Source organism: Cryptomeria japonica, chromosome 2, assembly GCF_030272615.1.
Source record: "Cryptomeria japonica chromosome 2, Sugi_1.0, whole genome shotgun sequence".
NCBI classification, from domain to species: domain Eukaryota; kingdom Viridiplantae; phylum Streptophyta; class Pinopsida; order Cupressales; family Cupressaceae; genus Cryptomeria; species Cryptomeria japonica.
In genome coordinates this window covers 106,354,138-106,373,238 of record NC_081406.1, presented here as the reverse complement: position 1 = coordinate 106,373,238, position 19,101 = coordinate 106,354,138, and the positions used below count along the sequence as shown (strand labels likewise).

At 38.5% G+C, this 19,101-nt stretch overlaps 1 protein-coding gene across 1 annotated transcript in view; it reads left to right on the top strand.

Moving 5' to 3' along the window:
• The first annotated feature begins 1,037 nt into the window (after positions 1 to 1,037).
• The window catches only part of LOC131054278 (putative germin-like protein 2-1), a 76,118-nt gene continuing 58,054 nt past the window's right edge, over positions 1,038 to 19,101 (top strand). Inside the window, exon 1 of the mRNA XM_057988755.2 lies at positions 1,038 to 1,096. Coding sequence (XP_057844738.2) covers positions 1,038 to 1,096 — 59 coding nt within the window. The remainder of the gene's footprint in view (positions 1,097 to 19,101) is intronic.

The following is a 19,101-nucleotide window of genomic DNA, read 5'->3' as shown; positions in this document are numbered from 1 at the left end:
CAAGAGAGTCTAATAAATGCCATGCCATCATTCAAGGGTTGTCAAAGGCAATCTCGACCATTCATTTCCTGATCAATGGATGAAATTCAAATTTGGCGCCAACGACTAGCTCTGCCCGACATAAATGAATTAATGGTGTCTCCATAAAAGAGAAATTCATTGATTTTATCCTATACTTTTCATTCAAAAAAGAATTCAGAGCATCCTTGAGCAAGAAGAAGATTGAATTTCAGAAAATTAACGTGCCCTCCAGCAAATTCGGCCCAACAAAGGAAACTTGTAAGTTTATTATTCTACCATCCTTGTGCATTTGCTAGGCTGTTGTAGTTGTGATTGCGTATAGCTCTTTGTGTGTGCCCTAGAGTATGTAGGGTTTGCATATGTGTTAAAATTTTCTAAGCTCTCCTTTGTTTTTAGGAATTAAAATGGCTTCCCCTATTAAAGACTCTGCTACTCTCACTATTGAGAATGTCCCTAAAGCTGGCACTAGTTATGCAATGCCAGAGATTACCCATGTCATTCCCCTTTATGTAATTCCACTCGTGCTAGTAATTGAAAGCATTCTCATTGCTGAGCCAAACCCTCAAATTGCCTCGCAAATTTCTGAGGAGGTCAAAGCAAGCTCCCCTCCCAAAGAAAAGGTTGCGAAGAGAAAGAGAAAGACAATTCATAAGACTGTCACTATTGTCTCTGATAGTGAGTCTTCGGATGAGCCTGACCCTCCTCCTAAAGCTAGGAAACCAATTCAAAAGAGGAGAAGGGCTGTTTGTAAAGCCTGTGTTGATGCACCTACCACCAAAACCCCTCCTCTTGTAGAAAGTGCCCATGCTGCAAAAAACCCTCCCACTAAGGAAGCTTGAATTCCTCAAGAGAAAAACCCATAGAAAGAAAACCCTCCTAAGCAAGTCAAGGAAACTTCTCCTGCAAAGAGGCCAACTCCCAAAGTTGCAAAACAAACTAGAAATCCATCTAAGGGAGAATTATCAGCTCAAGCAGAGCAACCAACAATAATACCTACTACCCCTCTTGTCCCTACAATGACTGCAAAAGAATTGCAGCATGAGGTTGAGCAGAAGTTAGAAGAAGTTGTGAAGAGGTCAACTAGACAAACAAGAAGCCTTCATCAGGACCTATTAGAATTGTTTGAGGGATCCTCCATGTTTGAGAGCTTCAGATTTGCCTTCAATGACAAATAAGCAAGATGAAGAGATGCATTCACAAAAGAGAGAGGGTGGGATATATTTTATTCCTTTTATGGCAACAAAGACAAACCTTTCCCAGTGTCAAATCATTGGACACTGAGCTTGAGGAAGTTAGTAGTGACAATTTTTTTTGTAGAGCCAATGTTGATAAGAGAGCATGCCATTTCTTATAATCCCCCAAGCTAGACTGTAAGAACTACAGATGGCTATGTCCTATTGGACATTTCACATATGGCCCTTGTTCGATGTTTTTGTCTGGATGGGTCTGCCTTGAAGGGAATCAATAGAAATAATTTGGAAAGAAACTACCAATATAAAAGGGACAGGTATAGAAAGGACTTTGTTCCTCATTTTATGAAGAAAATTTTCAAAAATTCATAGAATTATGTCTTACCATCTAAAAAGGAGTCATTTAGATTGGAGTACTTTGAGCCCTATTTTGTTAAAACCTACTATGTATTAGGGCAGGTACTTGGGGTAGATTGTGGGCTTACTCAGATGCCCATAGATTTCATGATGATTGCCATCAACATCCAACACCCCATAATAAATTAGCTATATGAAATTGCATCTATTATTCATGATAAGCTTCATGAGGGGTTAATGGGAGCAAGGAAAAAGAATCATAAGCTGGAATTCAAACATTATTCTTTGTTGTGCCATCTGATTCTTTACTAGAACAAGGCTTATTGGGGTCAAGAATTGAGTATCAGGACAAATGACCCCCACATAGGTTTCCCATGACAAGTACAAAGATGGACACAGGTGTGGCATAAAGGATCTAGGTTTGACAATTATTTTGTTTTCTTTGACCATTTTGTCATGAAATTTTTGTCAAGACTTGGAGTTAGGCTGTCCAGACTACCCAAGAATATCATTAAAATTCTAAGAATAAGGAGTTGTAGAGCTAATGGGATGATATATCTAGAGGGGGCATTCATCCACAATTTTGGGGATTTATTTTTGTATGGCAACTGCACTCTCATCAAGGTACAGAGGTGTGAGCAAGCACCCCATGTTTTGTCGCTTTTTGTCTCTCCCAGGCTAACGTTCCTTGAGTTAATTTGGCAATTGATGTGGATGGAAAGGGCACAAATTACAACATATAATAAGGGGAGGTTCCTCCCTAGGGTGATCAATTTTGAAGAATTCACTATGGGATGTGAAACCTTGGAGAAAGTGTAGGAAATCTTAGTAAAGAACTATGGATGGGTATGTGCAGGATCATGGTGTGCCAAAACATGCCCTTAAGTGGCAATGAAATTTCAGAAAATCAGAGTTATGCAACTTGACATGAAAATTTGAATAAGTTGTGAACATTATTTTTAAAATATGTAAGAAGAGAATCTATAGAAAATTTAATGTAGTTTCCAAGATACTAGTTGTTTTTTGAAAAAAAAATCCCATTTGATGAAAAATTCAAATTTCAATGCAGTGGTACTAAAATTTCAGGAAAAAGATAAGAAGTAGGCGTATGTCTGACCACCCTAATCATAATAATTTTTTTATAATATTTATAATATAAGTATTAGACTCATGTCCGGATGTGACACATATTTTTTTATAAAGTAAATAATTATTTATGAATTTTATACTACATCTTTTCAGAAATTCAGAAACTCCTACGTCTAACCACCTTAACTTGGTCAAAAACTTATGATTTTTTTTTAAATTTTTTTCCCTATAGTAGATGAAGCATAGGATGTGTCGCATGTTTCAGATTAAAAAATGTTATACCATTTGAAAGTTATGAGTGTTTTTCAATCAGTCTATCAATTAGGATTTTTTTTCAGAATTCAATTAGAAAATAAATAATAATTATTTATTAAAGTCGAAATAAGACAAGCCTTATATTGTTGGAAAGATGAAAACTTTCTTAAAAAATCCTTTTCGTTTTATCAATTTTGGCTATAAAAAAAGTCATCAACCACCAGTGTAAAGTCTGGAAAATCAAGGAATACTAAAACACATTTTTTTTAGTTGACTTTCTAGGGTTGTCACTTCCAAACCAAATCCCAAAGCATTCCCAAGCCAAAATTTGAAATATAAAATTTGTACAACAAAAATCAGATATCCAATAAAATCGGATATCCGGTACAACTGGATATCCAATTATATCAGATATCCGATTTTAATAAGTAAATTCACTAACTAAATTTGCATATAATTAATCTATGGTTTATTAATATATTAATATACAATATATTAATTTATAAATAAATTAGTATATGATATTAGGGAGAGGGAGGAGTGGGGGAGAGAGAGAGATTAGGGGAGAGAGATAGAGGGATTAGGAGAGAGAGAGAGAGATTAGGAGAGAGATTAGGAGAGAGAGAGAGAGAGAGAGAGAGAGAGAGAGAGAGAGAGAGAGAGAGAGAGAGAGAGAGAGAGAGAGAGATGGGGAGGGGTAAGGGAGAGAGATAGAGAGAGATTAGGGGAGAGAGAGAGACAGAGGGGGGGAGGGGGGAGAGAGACAGAGGGGAAAGGGAGAAAGGGAGAAAAAGAGTTAGAGAGAGGGAGGGGGAAGGGTCATATTGTGTCCTATGACCCATTAGAGCACCATATGACCCCTAAGGTGTCAAATTTTTGTAAGCAATATTGGAACTACTTTTTCTATTGTAATAATGGTTCATCTTGCCACCTTATGACACACTATGACCCCTTATGACACCATATGGTGTTGTTAGGGGTCATATGGTGTCCTAAGGGGTCATGGGACACCATATGACCCCTAAGGACAACATATGATCCCTTATGACACCATATTGAGTCGTTATGGGTCCCATGGTGTTCTAAGGGGTCATATTGTGTCCTATGACCCCTTAAGACACCATATGACCCCTTATGATACAAAATTATGTTGTTATGGGTCATATTGTGTCATATGACCCCTTTAAGACACCGTATGACCCTTTAGGACACAATATGACCCTTTATGACTCTATACGATGTCATTATGGGTCATATGACCCCTTATGACACCATATGGTGTCGTTAGGGGTCATATGGTGTCCTAAGGGGTCATGAGACACCATATGACCCATAAGGACAACATATGACCCCTTATGACACCATATTAGGTCGTTATGGGTCCTATGATGTCCTAAGGGGTCATAATATGTCCTACGACCCCTTAGGACACCATATAACCCCTTAAGACACCAAATTATGTTGTTATGTGTCATATTGTGTCCTAAGGGGTCATATTGTGTCATATGACCCCTTTAAGACATCATATGACCCCTTAAGACATAATATGACCCTTTATGACTCTATACAGTGTTGTTATGGGTCATATGACCCCTAATGACACCATATGGTGTCATTAGGGGTCATATAGTGTCCTAAGGGGTCATGAGACACCATATGACCCCTAAGGACAACATATGACCCCTTATGACACCATATTGGGTTGTTATGGGTCCTATAGTGTCCTAAGGGGTCATATTGTGTCATAGGACTCGTTTAAGACACCATATGATCCCTTAAGACACAATATGACCCTTTATGACTCTATACAGTGTCGTTATGGGTCATATGACCCCTTATGACACCATATGGTGTCATTAGGGGTCATATAGTGTCCTAAGGGGGCATGAGACACCATATGACCCCCAAGGACAACATATGACCCCTTATGACACCATATTGAGTTGTTATGGGTCCTATGGTGTCCTAAGGGGTCATATTGTGCCCTACGACCACTTAGGACACCATATAACCCCTTAAGACACCAAATTGTTTTGTTCTGGGTCATATTATGTCCTAAGGGGTCATATTGTGTCATATGACCCCTTTAAGACACCATATGACCCCTTAGAACATAATATGAACCTTTACAACTCTATATGGTGTTGTTAGGGGTCATATGGTGTCCTAAGGGGTTATGGGACACCATATGACCCCTAGGGAAAACATATGACCCCTTCTTAAACCATATTGGGTTGTTATGGGTCCTATGGTGTTCTAAGGGGTCATATTGTATCCTACGACCTCTTAGGACACCATATAACCCCTTAAGACACCATATAACCCCTTAAGACACCAATTTGTGTTGTTATGGGTTATATTGTGTCCTAAGGGGTCATATTATGTCATATGACCCCTTTAAGACACCATATGACCCCTTAGAACACAATATGACACTTTATGACTCTATACAATGTCGTTATGGGTCATATGACCCCTTATGACACCATATGGTGTTGTTGGGGGTTATATGGTGTCCTATGGGGTTATGGGACACCATATGACCTCTAAGGACAACATATGACCCCTTATGACACCATATTGAGTCGTTATGGGTCCTATGGTGTCCTAAGGGGTCATATTGTGTCATATAACCCCTTTAAGACACCATATGACCCCTTAAGACACAATATGACCCTTTACTACTCTATACGGTGTCGTTATGGGTCATATGACTCCTTATAACACCATATGGTGTTGTTAGGGGTCATATGTTGTCCTAAGGGGTCATGGGACACCATATGACCCCCAAGGACAATATATGACCCCTTATAACACCATATTGAGTCATTATGGGTCCTATGGTGTCCTAAGGGGTCACATTGTGTCCTACGACCCCTTAGGACACCATATAACCCCTTAAGACACCAAATTGTGTCGTTATGGGCCATATTATGTCATAAGGGGTCATATTGTGTCATATGACCCCTTTAAGACACCATATGACCCCTTAGGACACAATTTGACCCCTCTCCCTCTCTCCCCTAATCTTTCTCTCCCCTCCCCCCTCCCTCCTCTCCCCTAATGTCTCTCTCTCCCCTTCCCCTAATCTCTCTCTCCCCCCCCCTCTCTCTCTCTCCTGTCTCCCCTAATATTTCTCTATCCCCGCTACCCCCCTTCCCCCCTCTCCCCTAATCTCTCTCTCTCTCCCTCTCCCTTAATCTCTCTCTATATCTCTCTCCCCATCTCTCTCTCTCTCTCTCTCTCTCTCTCTCTCTCTCTCTCTCTCTCTCTCTCTCTCTCTCTCTCTCTCCTGAATCGGCCCTCTCTCCCCTAATTTCTCAATCTCTCCCCTCTCCCCTAATCTTTCCCTCTCTCACCCTACCCCCTACCCCTCCCCCCCCCCCTCTCTCTCTCTCTCTCTCTCCCCTCTCCCCTAATCTTTATCTCTCTCCCCCTACCCCCTCCCCCCCTCTCCCCTAATCTCTTTCCCCCCCCCTCTCTCTCTCTCTCTCGCTCTCAAATATGAGTACTGGAATCGGATATTGGATTTTATCAGATATCCGATTTCTGCCACTACCATTAATATGGCAACAATAAAAAAATGGCGGCAATGGGAAATTTTTTTGGACCACAAATTTATACATTAAAATCGGATATCCGATTTTTGTAAATAAAAAGGAGCCTTGTGGGCCATTTTGTGGATTCCAACGGCCCACATTCTTCACATTCTATTTTCTGTTGACAATCACAGGTTTTCAGACAGGTTGAGAAAAATTTATGCTTATGAGAGATTCTTAAAGTCAAATCTTACATTGTCAATCATTTAGGAGCATCTTTGTGGAGGTAAATGGGGAGTAGTAGTCATCAGAAGTCTACACGCAAAACAAAACTTTCAAATGACCAAATTGAAGTGTATAGAGAAAGAGATAGAGAAGGTCATAGGAGTTGAAGACAAGGAATGTTAAATATTGCTAATGTTACTTCAAGTGAAGAGGAAATTGAATTTGAAAATGTTGAACAAGTTATTGAAAATGAAAAATGTAGATTTGGAAAGTGAAAATTTGGGAGTTGACAATGAAGGTGTCCATAATTTTGGTGTAAATATAATTTTTTTTGACATTGGAGGTGAAAATGTAGAAAATTTTGACATAGGAGGTGAACATGTAGAAAATTTTGACATTGGAGGTGAAAATGTGGAAAACTTTGACATTGAAGGTGGAATTGCTCAACCAAGTGAACAATATGTAGCACCTAATTACTTTAGAAATGAAGACCCTCTCATGGATGAAAGACAAATTCCAAATCCAGAACCTTGAAGAACCCCAAAATGGTTACTTGAAATTGATGAGAACAATATTACAAATCTTGAAGGCAAGAGGTCAACAAGATCCATTCGATTGTGGGCTACACAAATTTTTGACCAAAATTTTAGCAATAAGACATTGACTGAGCAATGCCAACTTTTTGTTCAATTGCTAAAGATGATAAAGATGAGACCATTGCTAAACAAATTGAAGATTCATATGAACAAGAAGATGGAGAGAAATTCTATTATTTCAAAAAATTTATTTGATGCTCTCAATTCTATTGGAAAGAATACCAAGGAAAGAGATAAGAGTCACTCAAAGAGTGATTACAACCTCCTTAGTAAACCATCAATTGAGGAAGGCTCGTCAAATGAGACAAACTTGTGTTGATTTGAACATAAACCATAAAAATTTGGATAGAGAACTTGCACGAAGACAAAGACTTGACGATCCACTTCAACATGATACATGGGCTTTTGGTGGGAGGCTTCCACGTGTTGATAGAAAGTTGACTAACAATGTGAAAAAATACTGCCCTAATAAAACCATAGGGAAACTTGAAAAACTAAGATAGGATTTTGTAGGGACCCCACTCATGGACTCGTAGGTTCAAACAGATCATTTTTAGGTGCCACAGATTCCTAGTTAGAGCCCATCAAAATTTTATAATTTTTAGCACTTAAGGTGCTCAAGGGACGACGTTGATAGGGTATGACCCTGAGCGTTCGACCGAGTTGGGGGGGGGGGGGGGGGGGGGGGGAATAGGAGCATGCATAGGGTAATAATGTCTAACTAGACATTTTGGAACTAATGGTTCATTATCACGATGAGAAGAATGAGAAATTGGCCACGCGACAACATTCGATTGAATGAGTGACGATTTTTTTGCCAACTGAAAAAATGCTGCCCTAATAAAACCATAGGGAAAATTGAAAAACTGAGATAGGATTTTGTAGGGACCCCTCTCATGGCCCCTTAGGTTTAAACAAATTATTTGTAGGTGCCACGGATTCTGAGTTAGGGCTCGTCAAAGATTGACAATTTTTAGCACTTAGGGTGCTCAAGGGATGACACCGGTAGGGTATGATCCCGAGCATTTGACCGAGTTTGAGGGGGGGGGGGAAATAGGAGAATGCATAGGGTAATAATGCATAACTAGACATGTGGGAACAAACGGTTTGTTATCACGATGAGCAAAATGAGAAATTGGCCACGCGACAACATTCCATTGAATGAGTAACGATTTTTTCACCAACTGAAAAAATGTTGACCTAATAAAACCGTAGGGAAAATTGAAAAACCAAGATAGGCTTTTGTAGGTACCCCTCTCATGGCCTATAGGTTCAAATGGATTATTCATAGGTGCCACATATTCCAAGTTAGGGCCCATCAAAGTTTGACAATTTTTAGCACTTAGGATGCTCAAGGGATGACATCGGTAGGGTATGACCCTGAGCTTTCGACCGAGTAGGGGGGGTGGATAGGAGCATGCATAGGGAAATAATGCCTAACTGGACATGTTAGAACTGACGGTTCGTTATCACGACGAGCAGAATGAGAAATTGGCCACGTGACAACATTTGATTGAATGAGACTGACGATTTTTTCACCAACTCAAAAAATGATGCCCTAATAAAACCGTAGGGAAAATTGAAAAACTGAGATAGGATTTTGTAGGGACCCCTCTCATGGCCTGTAGGTTCAAATGGGTCATTCATAAGTGCCACAGATTCTGAGTTAGGGCCCGTCAAAGTTTGACAATTTTTAACACTTAGGGTGCTCAAGGGATGATGCCGGTAGGGTATGACCCCAAGCGTTCAACCGAGTGGGGGTGGAAAAATAGGAGAATTCATAGAGTAATAATGCCTAAATGGACATGTCAGAACCGATGGTTCGTTATCACAACGAGCAGAACAAGAAATTGGCCACACGATAACATTTGATTGTGTGAGACTGATGATTTTTTCGCCAACTAAAAAAATGCTACCCTAATAAAACCGTAGGTAAAATTTAAAAACCAAGATAGGATTTTGTAGGGATCTCTCTTGTGGCACCATAGGTTCAAATGGATCATTCACAGGTGCCACAGATTCTGAGTTAGGGCCCGTCAAAGTTTGACAATTTTTAGCACTTAGGGTTCTCAAGGGACAACGCCGATAGGGTATGACTCCGAGCATTCAACTGAGTGGGGATGGAAAAATAGGAGTATGCATAGGGTAATAATGAATTATATTATTCATTAAATAACCATTATTAACCATTGTTAATTATTGGATTGAAGATTAAATTTTTCCATGATAACACCATGCACACATGAGCAACAATTTATATTATCAAATATCAACTTTTGTATATATAAAAATGTCAAATGATTACAAGTGTATGTCCATACACAAATATGACATAAACGCCAACTCAAACAAAATGTATGTCTATATACATGAATGTATGTTCATATACAAAATATACATGTCAACTAGACATGTAAGCATCCCAAAACTATCTATAACATCCTAAGCTACTGATGGATCATCAAAATCGATCATCTTCACTACACTTCTTGGCTCTGAAGGATCCTGCACAAGAAAAAACAAACCACGATTAAGATTAGTTATATTCTATAACTCACATTCGAAAAGTTAACATAAAAATGAACTATAATTGAACTATTCTTGTTTACCTCATCTCTACGTTTTCTCTTCAGCTTTGCAGGACTCTTGATGTATGTCTTCGGTAGAGGAGGTATGTTTTCAATATTTTCATACACAACCTACATATGTTCACAAACATGACATTGAGACAAGTTAGCATATAATTGTCACTAATAATAATGAATTATATCTACTAAACACAAAATAAAATAAACACACATGTACTCGAGACATCTCTTCTTCTTCTTCTTCTTCTTCTTCTTCTTCTTCTTCTTCTTTAGTGGGTGTAGTCAACAAGGATGTGAAGCCAAGAATTCTCTGTACATATACACAACAAGTATATGAAACTATCAATCTATGTCTAGACGTGTATAATCATTATAAGTTATTTAAAATATTCATTCAATCATATTTGCATTCAATTACCTTTCCCTTGTCTCCAGCTGCACTACCAGATCCTGAATCACACAACCCTGCACTCATGCTACTTATGCCCTACAAGAGTAAAATAAGATATACATGCAAGTTACTACATAATATAATTAATACCAATATAAATGATGAGCATGTATGTACAATATAATACAAACAACTAGGTGCAATAATATATGTACTGTAAAGCTATCAAGGCCAAATGAAATGACTGTCAAGGTTCCCTCCTAGATCTGTGTCAACTTCTCCTTTGTTATCAAATATTAAATAGACCATGTAAATTAAAATTAGTACTTAATATTATCTAGATTATAAATATTCATTTAAAATATAGAATGAACTTTGAAAATACAAATCTTACCACTACATCATTAATGTATGATGAAGGTGCCTCCTCGCCTCTAGCATGCGAGGACTCTCCAGGGTATCCTCTGGTCTGTGTCATAACATCTGGTGCATCGTGCATCTCATGCACCTCATAATTTGCAGTGTGTGCAGGAGGATCAATAGGCTGTCCAACTGGACCCAAGCATACGTGCCCACACATGACACAACTATGGGGCATGCAAATGTGTGGAGCCGAAGAGTACATGCGAGTGCCTATAGATGCACTGCTACCATCAAAAGTAGACAAAGCTAATGCCCCAGCCTGAGAAACCAAAAGGCTACTCAAAGAGTGAATAGCCGATATGGTCTGTGATGCCACCTCACAGATGATATCTGGATGCTGCATTGGAGGTGGGGGATCAATAGGAGGAGGGGGGACATATGGGCCCTGGACTACTCTGATTGCCTCAGGTCTATTTTGGGGCATACCTAAACCCACACCCTGGAAAGTTTGGATGTCAAAGTAGTTCATATGTTTTCATAAAACAAACTCAACATACAATTTTTTGATGAAGTAGAAGGGGACATCAAGATTGTTGTTGGGTGGTTTATCGAAAACCATCCACCAATGATCCAATTTTTTTTCACAATACCATCATTTGTGCACCATTTAATAGAAAGTTTTTTTTTTGGGGGTCTATGGGTTGACCAGTGTGGGGAATCACAAACAATGCGATGATTGCAGCTTTGGATATCTCGAGATCCTTGATCTCCTTATAGGACAAGCCATCCCCATATTTTTCCCTCATAGAATCTCATCACAAAAGAACGACATTGTGCTCCTCAGTGACGGTTTCTATACTCTTTATGATCGACGTGAGGGGATCAAACATTGGGTTCAGGCGAGGGATCCTATGATAGACATCTGCAATCCCCCTCAATTGGTTCAAATTTTGTGCAGTTATATCCTGAATTGAGGGGGGCTTTGACAAAGGAGGGTTTTGTGCAGGAGGGTTTGGTTGCAGTTGCGGTTGTGGTTGATCAATGTTTTCACTGTTATCCCCCATTTTTACCCTAATTGAATGTAAGCAATTGAATTTAGTTAACAAATTTGAACAATTTTGTATTTGATTTAAAAAACCTAGTTTTCATGAAAAAAACATATTTTGAATGAAAAAACAAATAAACATTAAAAAAAAAACAAAAATTTGAATGAAAATGATGAAAAACAATAAAAATCCTACCTTTTAATGTATTTTTTAGCAAAATTGGGTCAAACAACCGGATAACGTATTTTAAAAAATCATGCAGCCCGTGGGTGAAAAATAACTCACGGGTTGTCATAGACCACTTATATTGTCTTAGAAAATCGGATATCCGCTTTTTATACTTCAATTATTTTAGAATAACATTATATTATATAATATAATAATATATTATATAATATAATAATATATTATACAATATAATAATATACTATATAATATAATAATATTATATAATATACTATTATATTATATAATAATATAATAATATATTATATATTATATATTATATATTATGTAATATATATTATAATATAATATTATATATTAATATTAATATTATATATTAATATTATATTATATTATATATTAATATTATATTATATTATATATTAAATTTTATATAATGTAATATAATAATATATTATATATTACATATTATATAATATATAATATATAATTAGATAATATATAATATATAATATATAATTAGATAATATATAATATATAATATATAATATATAATTATATATATATAGGCAAGGTGGCAATGCCACTTGATATATTTTAATTATAATATATAAATTTTACAATATATTTAAAAACTGATTCAAACTAAGCTCCCAGAGAAAAGAACCAACAAGAAAAACTCCGGTCATTGCTCATCAACATGGCTATAGAAGAGAACTAGTGAACAATCCTCTAGCCGGAGCTAGTTACACAATAGAGATAAGCAAAGGAGCATGCAAGCTCATTTTACAGAATAGGAGCATGCAAGCTTATTTACAAAATAAGTTCCTCGGATATCTTGAAGGCCCTACAACAAAGAACTCCTGCAACCAAAATTGACTTGCCCCTACACCCAAAACGCCTGCAACCAATATATATATATACACTACATAACGCAGAGAATTTACAAGAAACACAAGGGTCCAAAACGTGACTGACACCAATGACATGAGATTTGCGGTCCACCATTATAGACAAATGCCAAAGGAGAAGAGGTAAATGCGGAAATGCTAGAGAGAAATGAAGCCCAAAGTTTTTATGCTATAAATGAAAAGAAAGAGGAGATATATCATAAAAAATCTGACAAACCAAAAGAAGTGGCATACAGAGATAATCATGAAAACAACGCCATGCCAAACTTTAAATGGCATATGAAGGACGGATTCCCAATGTGAAAATAAATATCTCCAGATTTCGCACTAGAAGAGAGTACCAAACACACGAACAACATCAATAACAACCAACTCATCTTTAATGAATGCCAAGTGATGATCGAGTAAAGCAAAGTTCCTCAAATCAAAACCAAATGGAATTATGAGAAGAAATACGGGTTAGTGTAGGATCAAGGGGGCCAAAAAGTGGCAATGTGAAAAAAATAGCCTTCTTCACTCACCTAAAAACACGAAAATCTGTGTTGACTTTTTGCTTGGCCTGGGTGTCAGTACACCTTGGCTTGGTAATTACCTATGCAAATCGGATATCCAATTTTTATTTGTAATTTTAATTTAAAAAATATATTATATATTATTATATTATATAATATATATAATGTAATAATATATTATATAAATATATAATATAACAATATATTATATAATACGTATTATATAATATATTATTATATTATAATATATATTATATTATATTATATTATAATATAATAATATATTATATAATACGTAATATATTATATATATTATATTATATTATATAATATATAATATAATATAATATTATATATTATATAATACAATAATAGTTCAATTATAGTTCATTTTTATGTTAACTTTTTGAATGTGAATTATATAATATAACTAATACTAATCATGGTTTGTTTTTCTTGTGCAGGATCCTTCAAAGCCGAGCAGTGTGGCGAAGAGGATCAATTTTGATGATCCATCAACAACTTAGGATGTTATAGATAGTTTTGGGATGCTTACATGTCTAGTTGGCATGTATATTTTGTATATGGACATACATTCACGTATTTAGACATACATCTTGTTTCAGTTGGCATTTATGCCATATTTGTGTATGGACATACATTTGTAATCATTTGACATTATTATATATACAGAAGTTGATATTCAATCATATAAATTGTTGCTCATCTATGCGTGGTGTTATCATGGAAATCTTTAATCTTCATTCCAATAATTAACAATGGTTAATAATGGTTATTTAATGAACAATACAATTCATTTCATTTCATCATAAGTATTGTTTGTATAATGAATAATATAATTCATTTAATAAACAATACAATATTTAATGAACAATACAATTTATGAACAATACATTTCATTTAATCAACAATACAATACAATTCATTTAATGAACAATACAATCCATGAACAATACAATTCATTTAATGAACAATACAATACAATTTATTTAATGAAAAATACTTGATACAATTCATTATTACCCTATGCATGGTCCTATTTTACCACCCACCTCGGTCGAACGCTCGGGGTTTTATTAGGGCAGCAATTTTTTCGGTTGGCAAAAAAATCGTTAGTCTCACTCAATCGAATGTTGTCGCGTGGCCAATTTCTTGTTCAGCTCATCACGATGACAAACCGTTAGCTTCGACATGTCCAGTTAGGCATTATTACCCTAAGCATGCTCCTATTTTCCCCCCCACTCGGTCAAATGCTCGGGGTCATACCCTACCGGTGTCGTCCCTTGAGCACCCTAAGTGCTCAAAATTGTCAAATTTTGATGGGCCCTAACTCAGAATTCGTGGCACCTGTGAATGATCTGTTTAAACCTACGGGGCCAAGAGAGGGGTCCCTACAAAAGCCTATCTCAGTTTTTCAAGTTGCCCTACAGTTTTATTAGGGCAGCAATTTTTTGGTTGGCGAAAAAATCGTCAGTCTCACTCAATCAAATGTTGTCGCGTAGCCAATTTCTTGTTCAGCTCGTTGCGATGATGAATCATCAGCTCTAACATGTCCAATTAGGCATTATTATCCTATGCATGCTCCTATTTTTTCCCCCCACTTGATCGAACGCTCGGGGTCATACCCTACCGACGTTGTCCCTTGAGTGCCCTAAGTGCTCAAAATTGTCAAACTTTGACGGGCCCTAACTCGGAATCCGTGGCACCTGTGAATGATCCATTTGAACCTACGGGACCAAGAGAGGGGTCCCTACAAAAGCCTATCTCAGTTTTTCAATTTGCCCTATGGTTTTATTAGGGCAACCATTTTTCGATTGGCAAAAAAATCATTAGTCTCACTCAATCGAATGTTGTCATGTGGCCAATTTCTCGTTTAGCTCGTTGTGATGATGAACCGTCAGCTCCGACATGTCTAGTTAGGCATTATTACCCTATGCATGCTCTTATTTTGTCCCCCCACTCGGTTGAACGCTCGGGGTCATACCCTACTAGCGTTGTCCATTGAGCGCCCTAAGTGCTCAAAATTATGAAACTTTGACGGGCCTTAACTCAGAATCTGTGGCACTTGCAAACAATCCATTTGAACCTATGGGGCCAAGAGAGGGGTCCCTACAAAAGCCTATCTTGGTTTTTCAAGTTGCCCTATGGTTCTATTAGGGCAACAATTTTTCGGTTGGCAAAAAAATCGTCAGTCTCACTCAATCGAATGTTGTCGCGTTGCCAATTTCTCGTTCATCTCGTCACGATGACGAACCGTCGGCTTTGACATGTCCAGTTAGGCATTATTGCCCTATGCAGCTCCTATTTTTTCCCACCACTCGATCGAATGCTCGGGGTCATACCCTACCGATGTCGTCCCTTGAGCGCCGTAAGTGCTCAAAATTGTCAAAATTTGATGGACCCTAACTTAGAATCCGTGACACCTACAAACGATCTGTTTGAACCTACGAGGCCAAGAGAGGGTTCCCTAAAAAAGCCTATCTCAGATTTTCAAGTTGCCCTACAGTTTTATTAGGGCAGAGATTTTTCGGCTGGCAAAAAAATCATCAGTTTCAATCAATCGAATGTTGTCATGTGGCCAATTTCTCGTTCAGCTCATCGTGATGATGAACCGTCGACTTTGAAATGTCTAGTTAGGCATTATTACCCTATGCATGCTTCTATTTCCCCCCCCCACTCGGTCGAATGCTCGGGGTCATACCCTACCAACGTCGTCCCTTGAGCACCCTAAGTGCTCAAAATTGTCAAACTTTGATGGGCCCTAACTTAGAATCTGTGGCACCTGCAAACGAACCTACGGGGCCAAGAGAGGGGTCTCTACGAAAGCCTATCTTGGTTTTTCAAGTTGCCCTACAGTTTTATTAGGGCAGCAATTTTTCGGTTGGTGAAAAAATTGTCAGTCTCACTCGAATGTTGTCGCATGGCCAATTTCTCGTTCAGCTCATCGCGATGATGAACCGTTGGCTTCAACATGTCCAGTTAGGTATTATTACCCTATGCATGCTCCTTTTTTTCCCCCCACTCGGTCGAACGCTCGGGGTCATACCCTACCAGCGTCGTCCCTTGAGCGCCCTAAGTGCTCAAAATTGTCAAACTTTGACGGGCCCTAACTCGGAATCCATGGCACTTGCAAGCAATCTGTTTGAACCTACGAGGCCAAGAGAGGGGTCCCTACAAAATGCTATCTCAGTTTTTCAAGTTGCCCTATGGTTTTATTAGGGCAACAATTTTTAAGTTTGCAAAAACATCGTTAGTCTAACTCAATTGAATGTTGTCGTGTGGCCAATTTCTCGTTTAGCTTGTTGTGATGACAAACCGTCAGCTCAGACATTTCCAGTTAGACATTATTACCTTATGCATGCTCCTATTTTTCCCCCCCACTCGGTCGAACACTCGGGGTCATACCCTGTTGGTGTCGTCCCTTGAGCGCTCTAAGTGCTCAAAATTGTCAAACTTTGACGGGCCCTAACTCAAAATCCATGGCACTTGTGAACATTCCATTTGACCCTATGAGGCCAAGAGAGGGGTCCCTACAAAAGTCTATCTCAGTTTTTCAAGTTGCGCTACAGTTTTATTAGGGCAGCAATTTTTCGGTTGGCAAAAAAATCGTCAGTCTCACTCAATCAAATGTTGTCGCATGGCCAATTTCTCGTTCAGCTCGTCGTGATGATGAACCATCAGCTCTGACATGTCCAGTTAGGCATTATTACCCTATGCATGCTCCTATTTTCCCCCCCCACTTGGTCAAACGCTCGGGGTCATACCCTACTGGCGTCGTCCGTTGAGCACCCTAAGTGCTCAAAATTGTCAAACTTTGATAGGCCCTAACTCAGAATCCATGGCACCTACGAATGATCCATTTGAATCTATGAGGCCAAGATAGGGGTCCCTACAAAATCCTATCTTGGTTTTTCAAGTTTCCCTACGGTTTTATTATGGCAGCAATTTTTTGTTTGGCAAAAATATCGTCAGTCTCACTCAATCAAATGTTGTCGCATAGCCAATTTCTCATTCAGCTCATTGCGATGACAAACTGTCAGCTCTGACATGTCCAGTTAGGCATTATTACCCTATGCATGCTCCTATTTCCCCCTCCCCCACTCAGTCGAACGCTCGGGGTCATACCCTACCGACGTCGTCCCTTGAGTGCCCTAAGTGCTCAAAATTGTCAAATTTTGACGTGCCCTAACTCGGAATCCGTGGCACCTACAAATGATCCGTTTGAACCTATGAGGCTAAGAGAGGGGTCCCTACAAAAGCCTATCTTGGTTTTTCATGTTACCCTACAATTTTATTAGGGCAACAAGTTTTCGGTTGGAGAAAAAATCATCAGTCTCACTCAATCGAATGTTGTCGCGTGGCCAATTTCTCGTTCATCTCGTCGCGATGATGAACCGTTGGCTCTGAAATGTCTAGTTAGGCATTATTACCCTATGCATGCTCCTATTTTTCCCCCCCACTTTGTCAAACGCTCGGGGTCATACCCTACCGACGTCGTCCCTTGAGCACCCTAAGTGCTCAAAATTGTCAAACTTTGATAGGCCCTAACTCCGAATCCATGGCACCTGTGAATGACCTGTTTGAACCTATGGGGCCAAGAGAGGGGTCCCTACAAAAGCCTATATCAATTTTTCAAGATTCCCTACAGTTTTATTAGGGCAACAATTTTTCGGTTGGCAAAAAAATCGTTAGTCTCACTCAATTGAATATTGTCGCGTGGCCAATTTCTCATTCAGCTCATCGCGATGACAAACCGTCGGCTTCGACATGTCTAGTTACGCATTATTACCCTATGCATGCTCCTATTTTTCCCCCCCACTCGGCCGAACGCTTGGGGTCGTACCCTACCGATGTTGTCCCTTGAGCGCCCTAAGTGCTCAAAATTGTCAAACCTTGACGGGCCCTAACTCAGAATCCGTGGCACCTATGAATGATCCATTTGAACCTATGGGGCCAAGAGAGGGGTCCCTACAAAAGGCTATCTCATTTTTTCAAGTTTCCCTACGGTTTTATTAGGGCAGCAATTTTATGGTTGGCAAAAATATCGTCAGTCTCACTCAATCGAATGTTGTCGCGTGGCCAATTTCTCATTCAGCTCATCGCGATGACAAACCGTCAGCTCCGACATGTCCAGTTAAGCATTATTACCCTATGCATGCTCCTATTTCCCCCCCCCACTTGGTCGAATGCTCGGGGTCATACCCTACTAGTGTTGTCCCTTGAGCGCCCTAAGTGCTCAAAATTGTCAAACTTTGACGGGCCCTAACTCAAAATTTGTGGCACTTGCAAATGATCCATTTGAACCTACGAGGCCAAGAGAGGGGTCCCTACAAAATCCTATCTTGGTTTTTCAAGTTGTGCTATGGTTTTATTAGGGCAGCAATTTTTCGGTTCGTGAAAAAATCGTGAGTCTCACTCAATCAAATGTTGTTGTGTGGCCAATTTCTCATTCAGCTCATCGCGATGATGAACCATTGGCTCTGACATGTCCAGTTAGGCATTATTACCCTATGCATGCTCCTATTTTACCCCCCCACTCGATCGAATGCTCGGGGTCATACCGTACTGGTGTCATCCCTTGAGTGCCCTATGTGCTAAAATTATATATAAACAAGCATTACACTGTAGACACATAATGATCATCAATATTTCCATGTATTGTATACGCATAATTACCATTACACTTGCATGTGACATCCATGAAGGGATATGTAAACATGATTTTTTTTTTCATTATCAATACAACTACACCAATGTACTCATGTACAGATACATGGACATTATCATTAATATAACTAAACCGATTTGCTC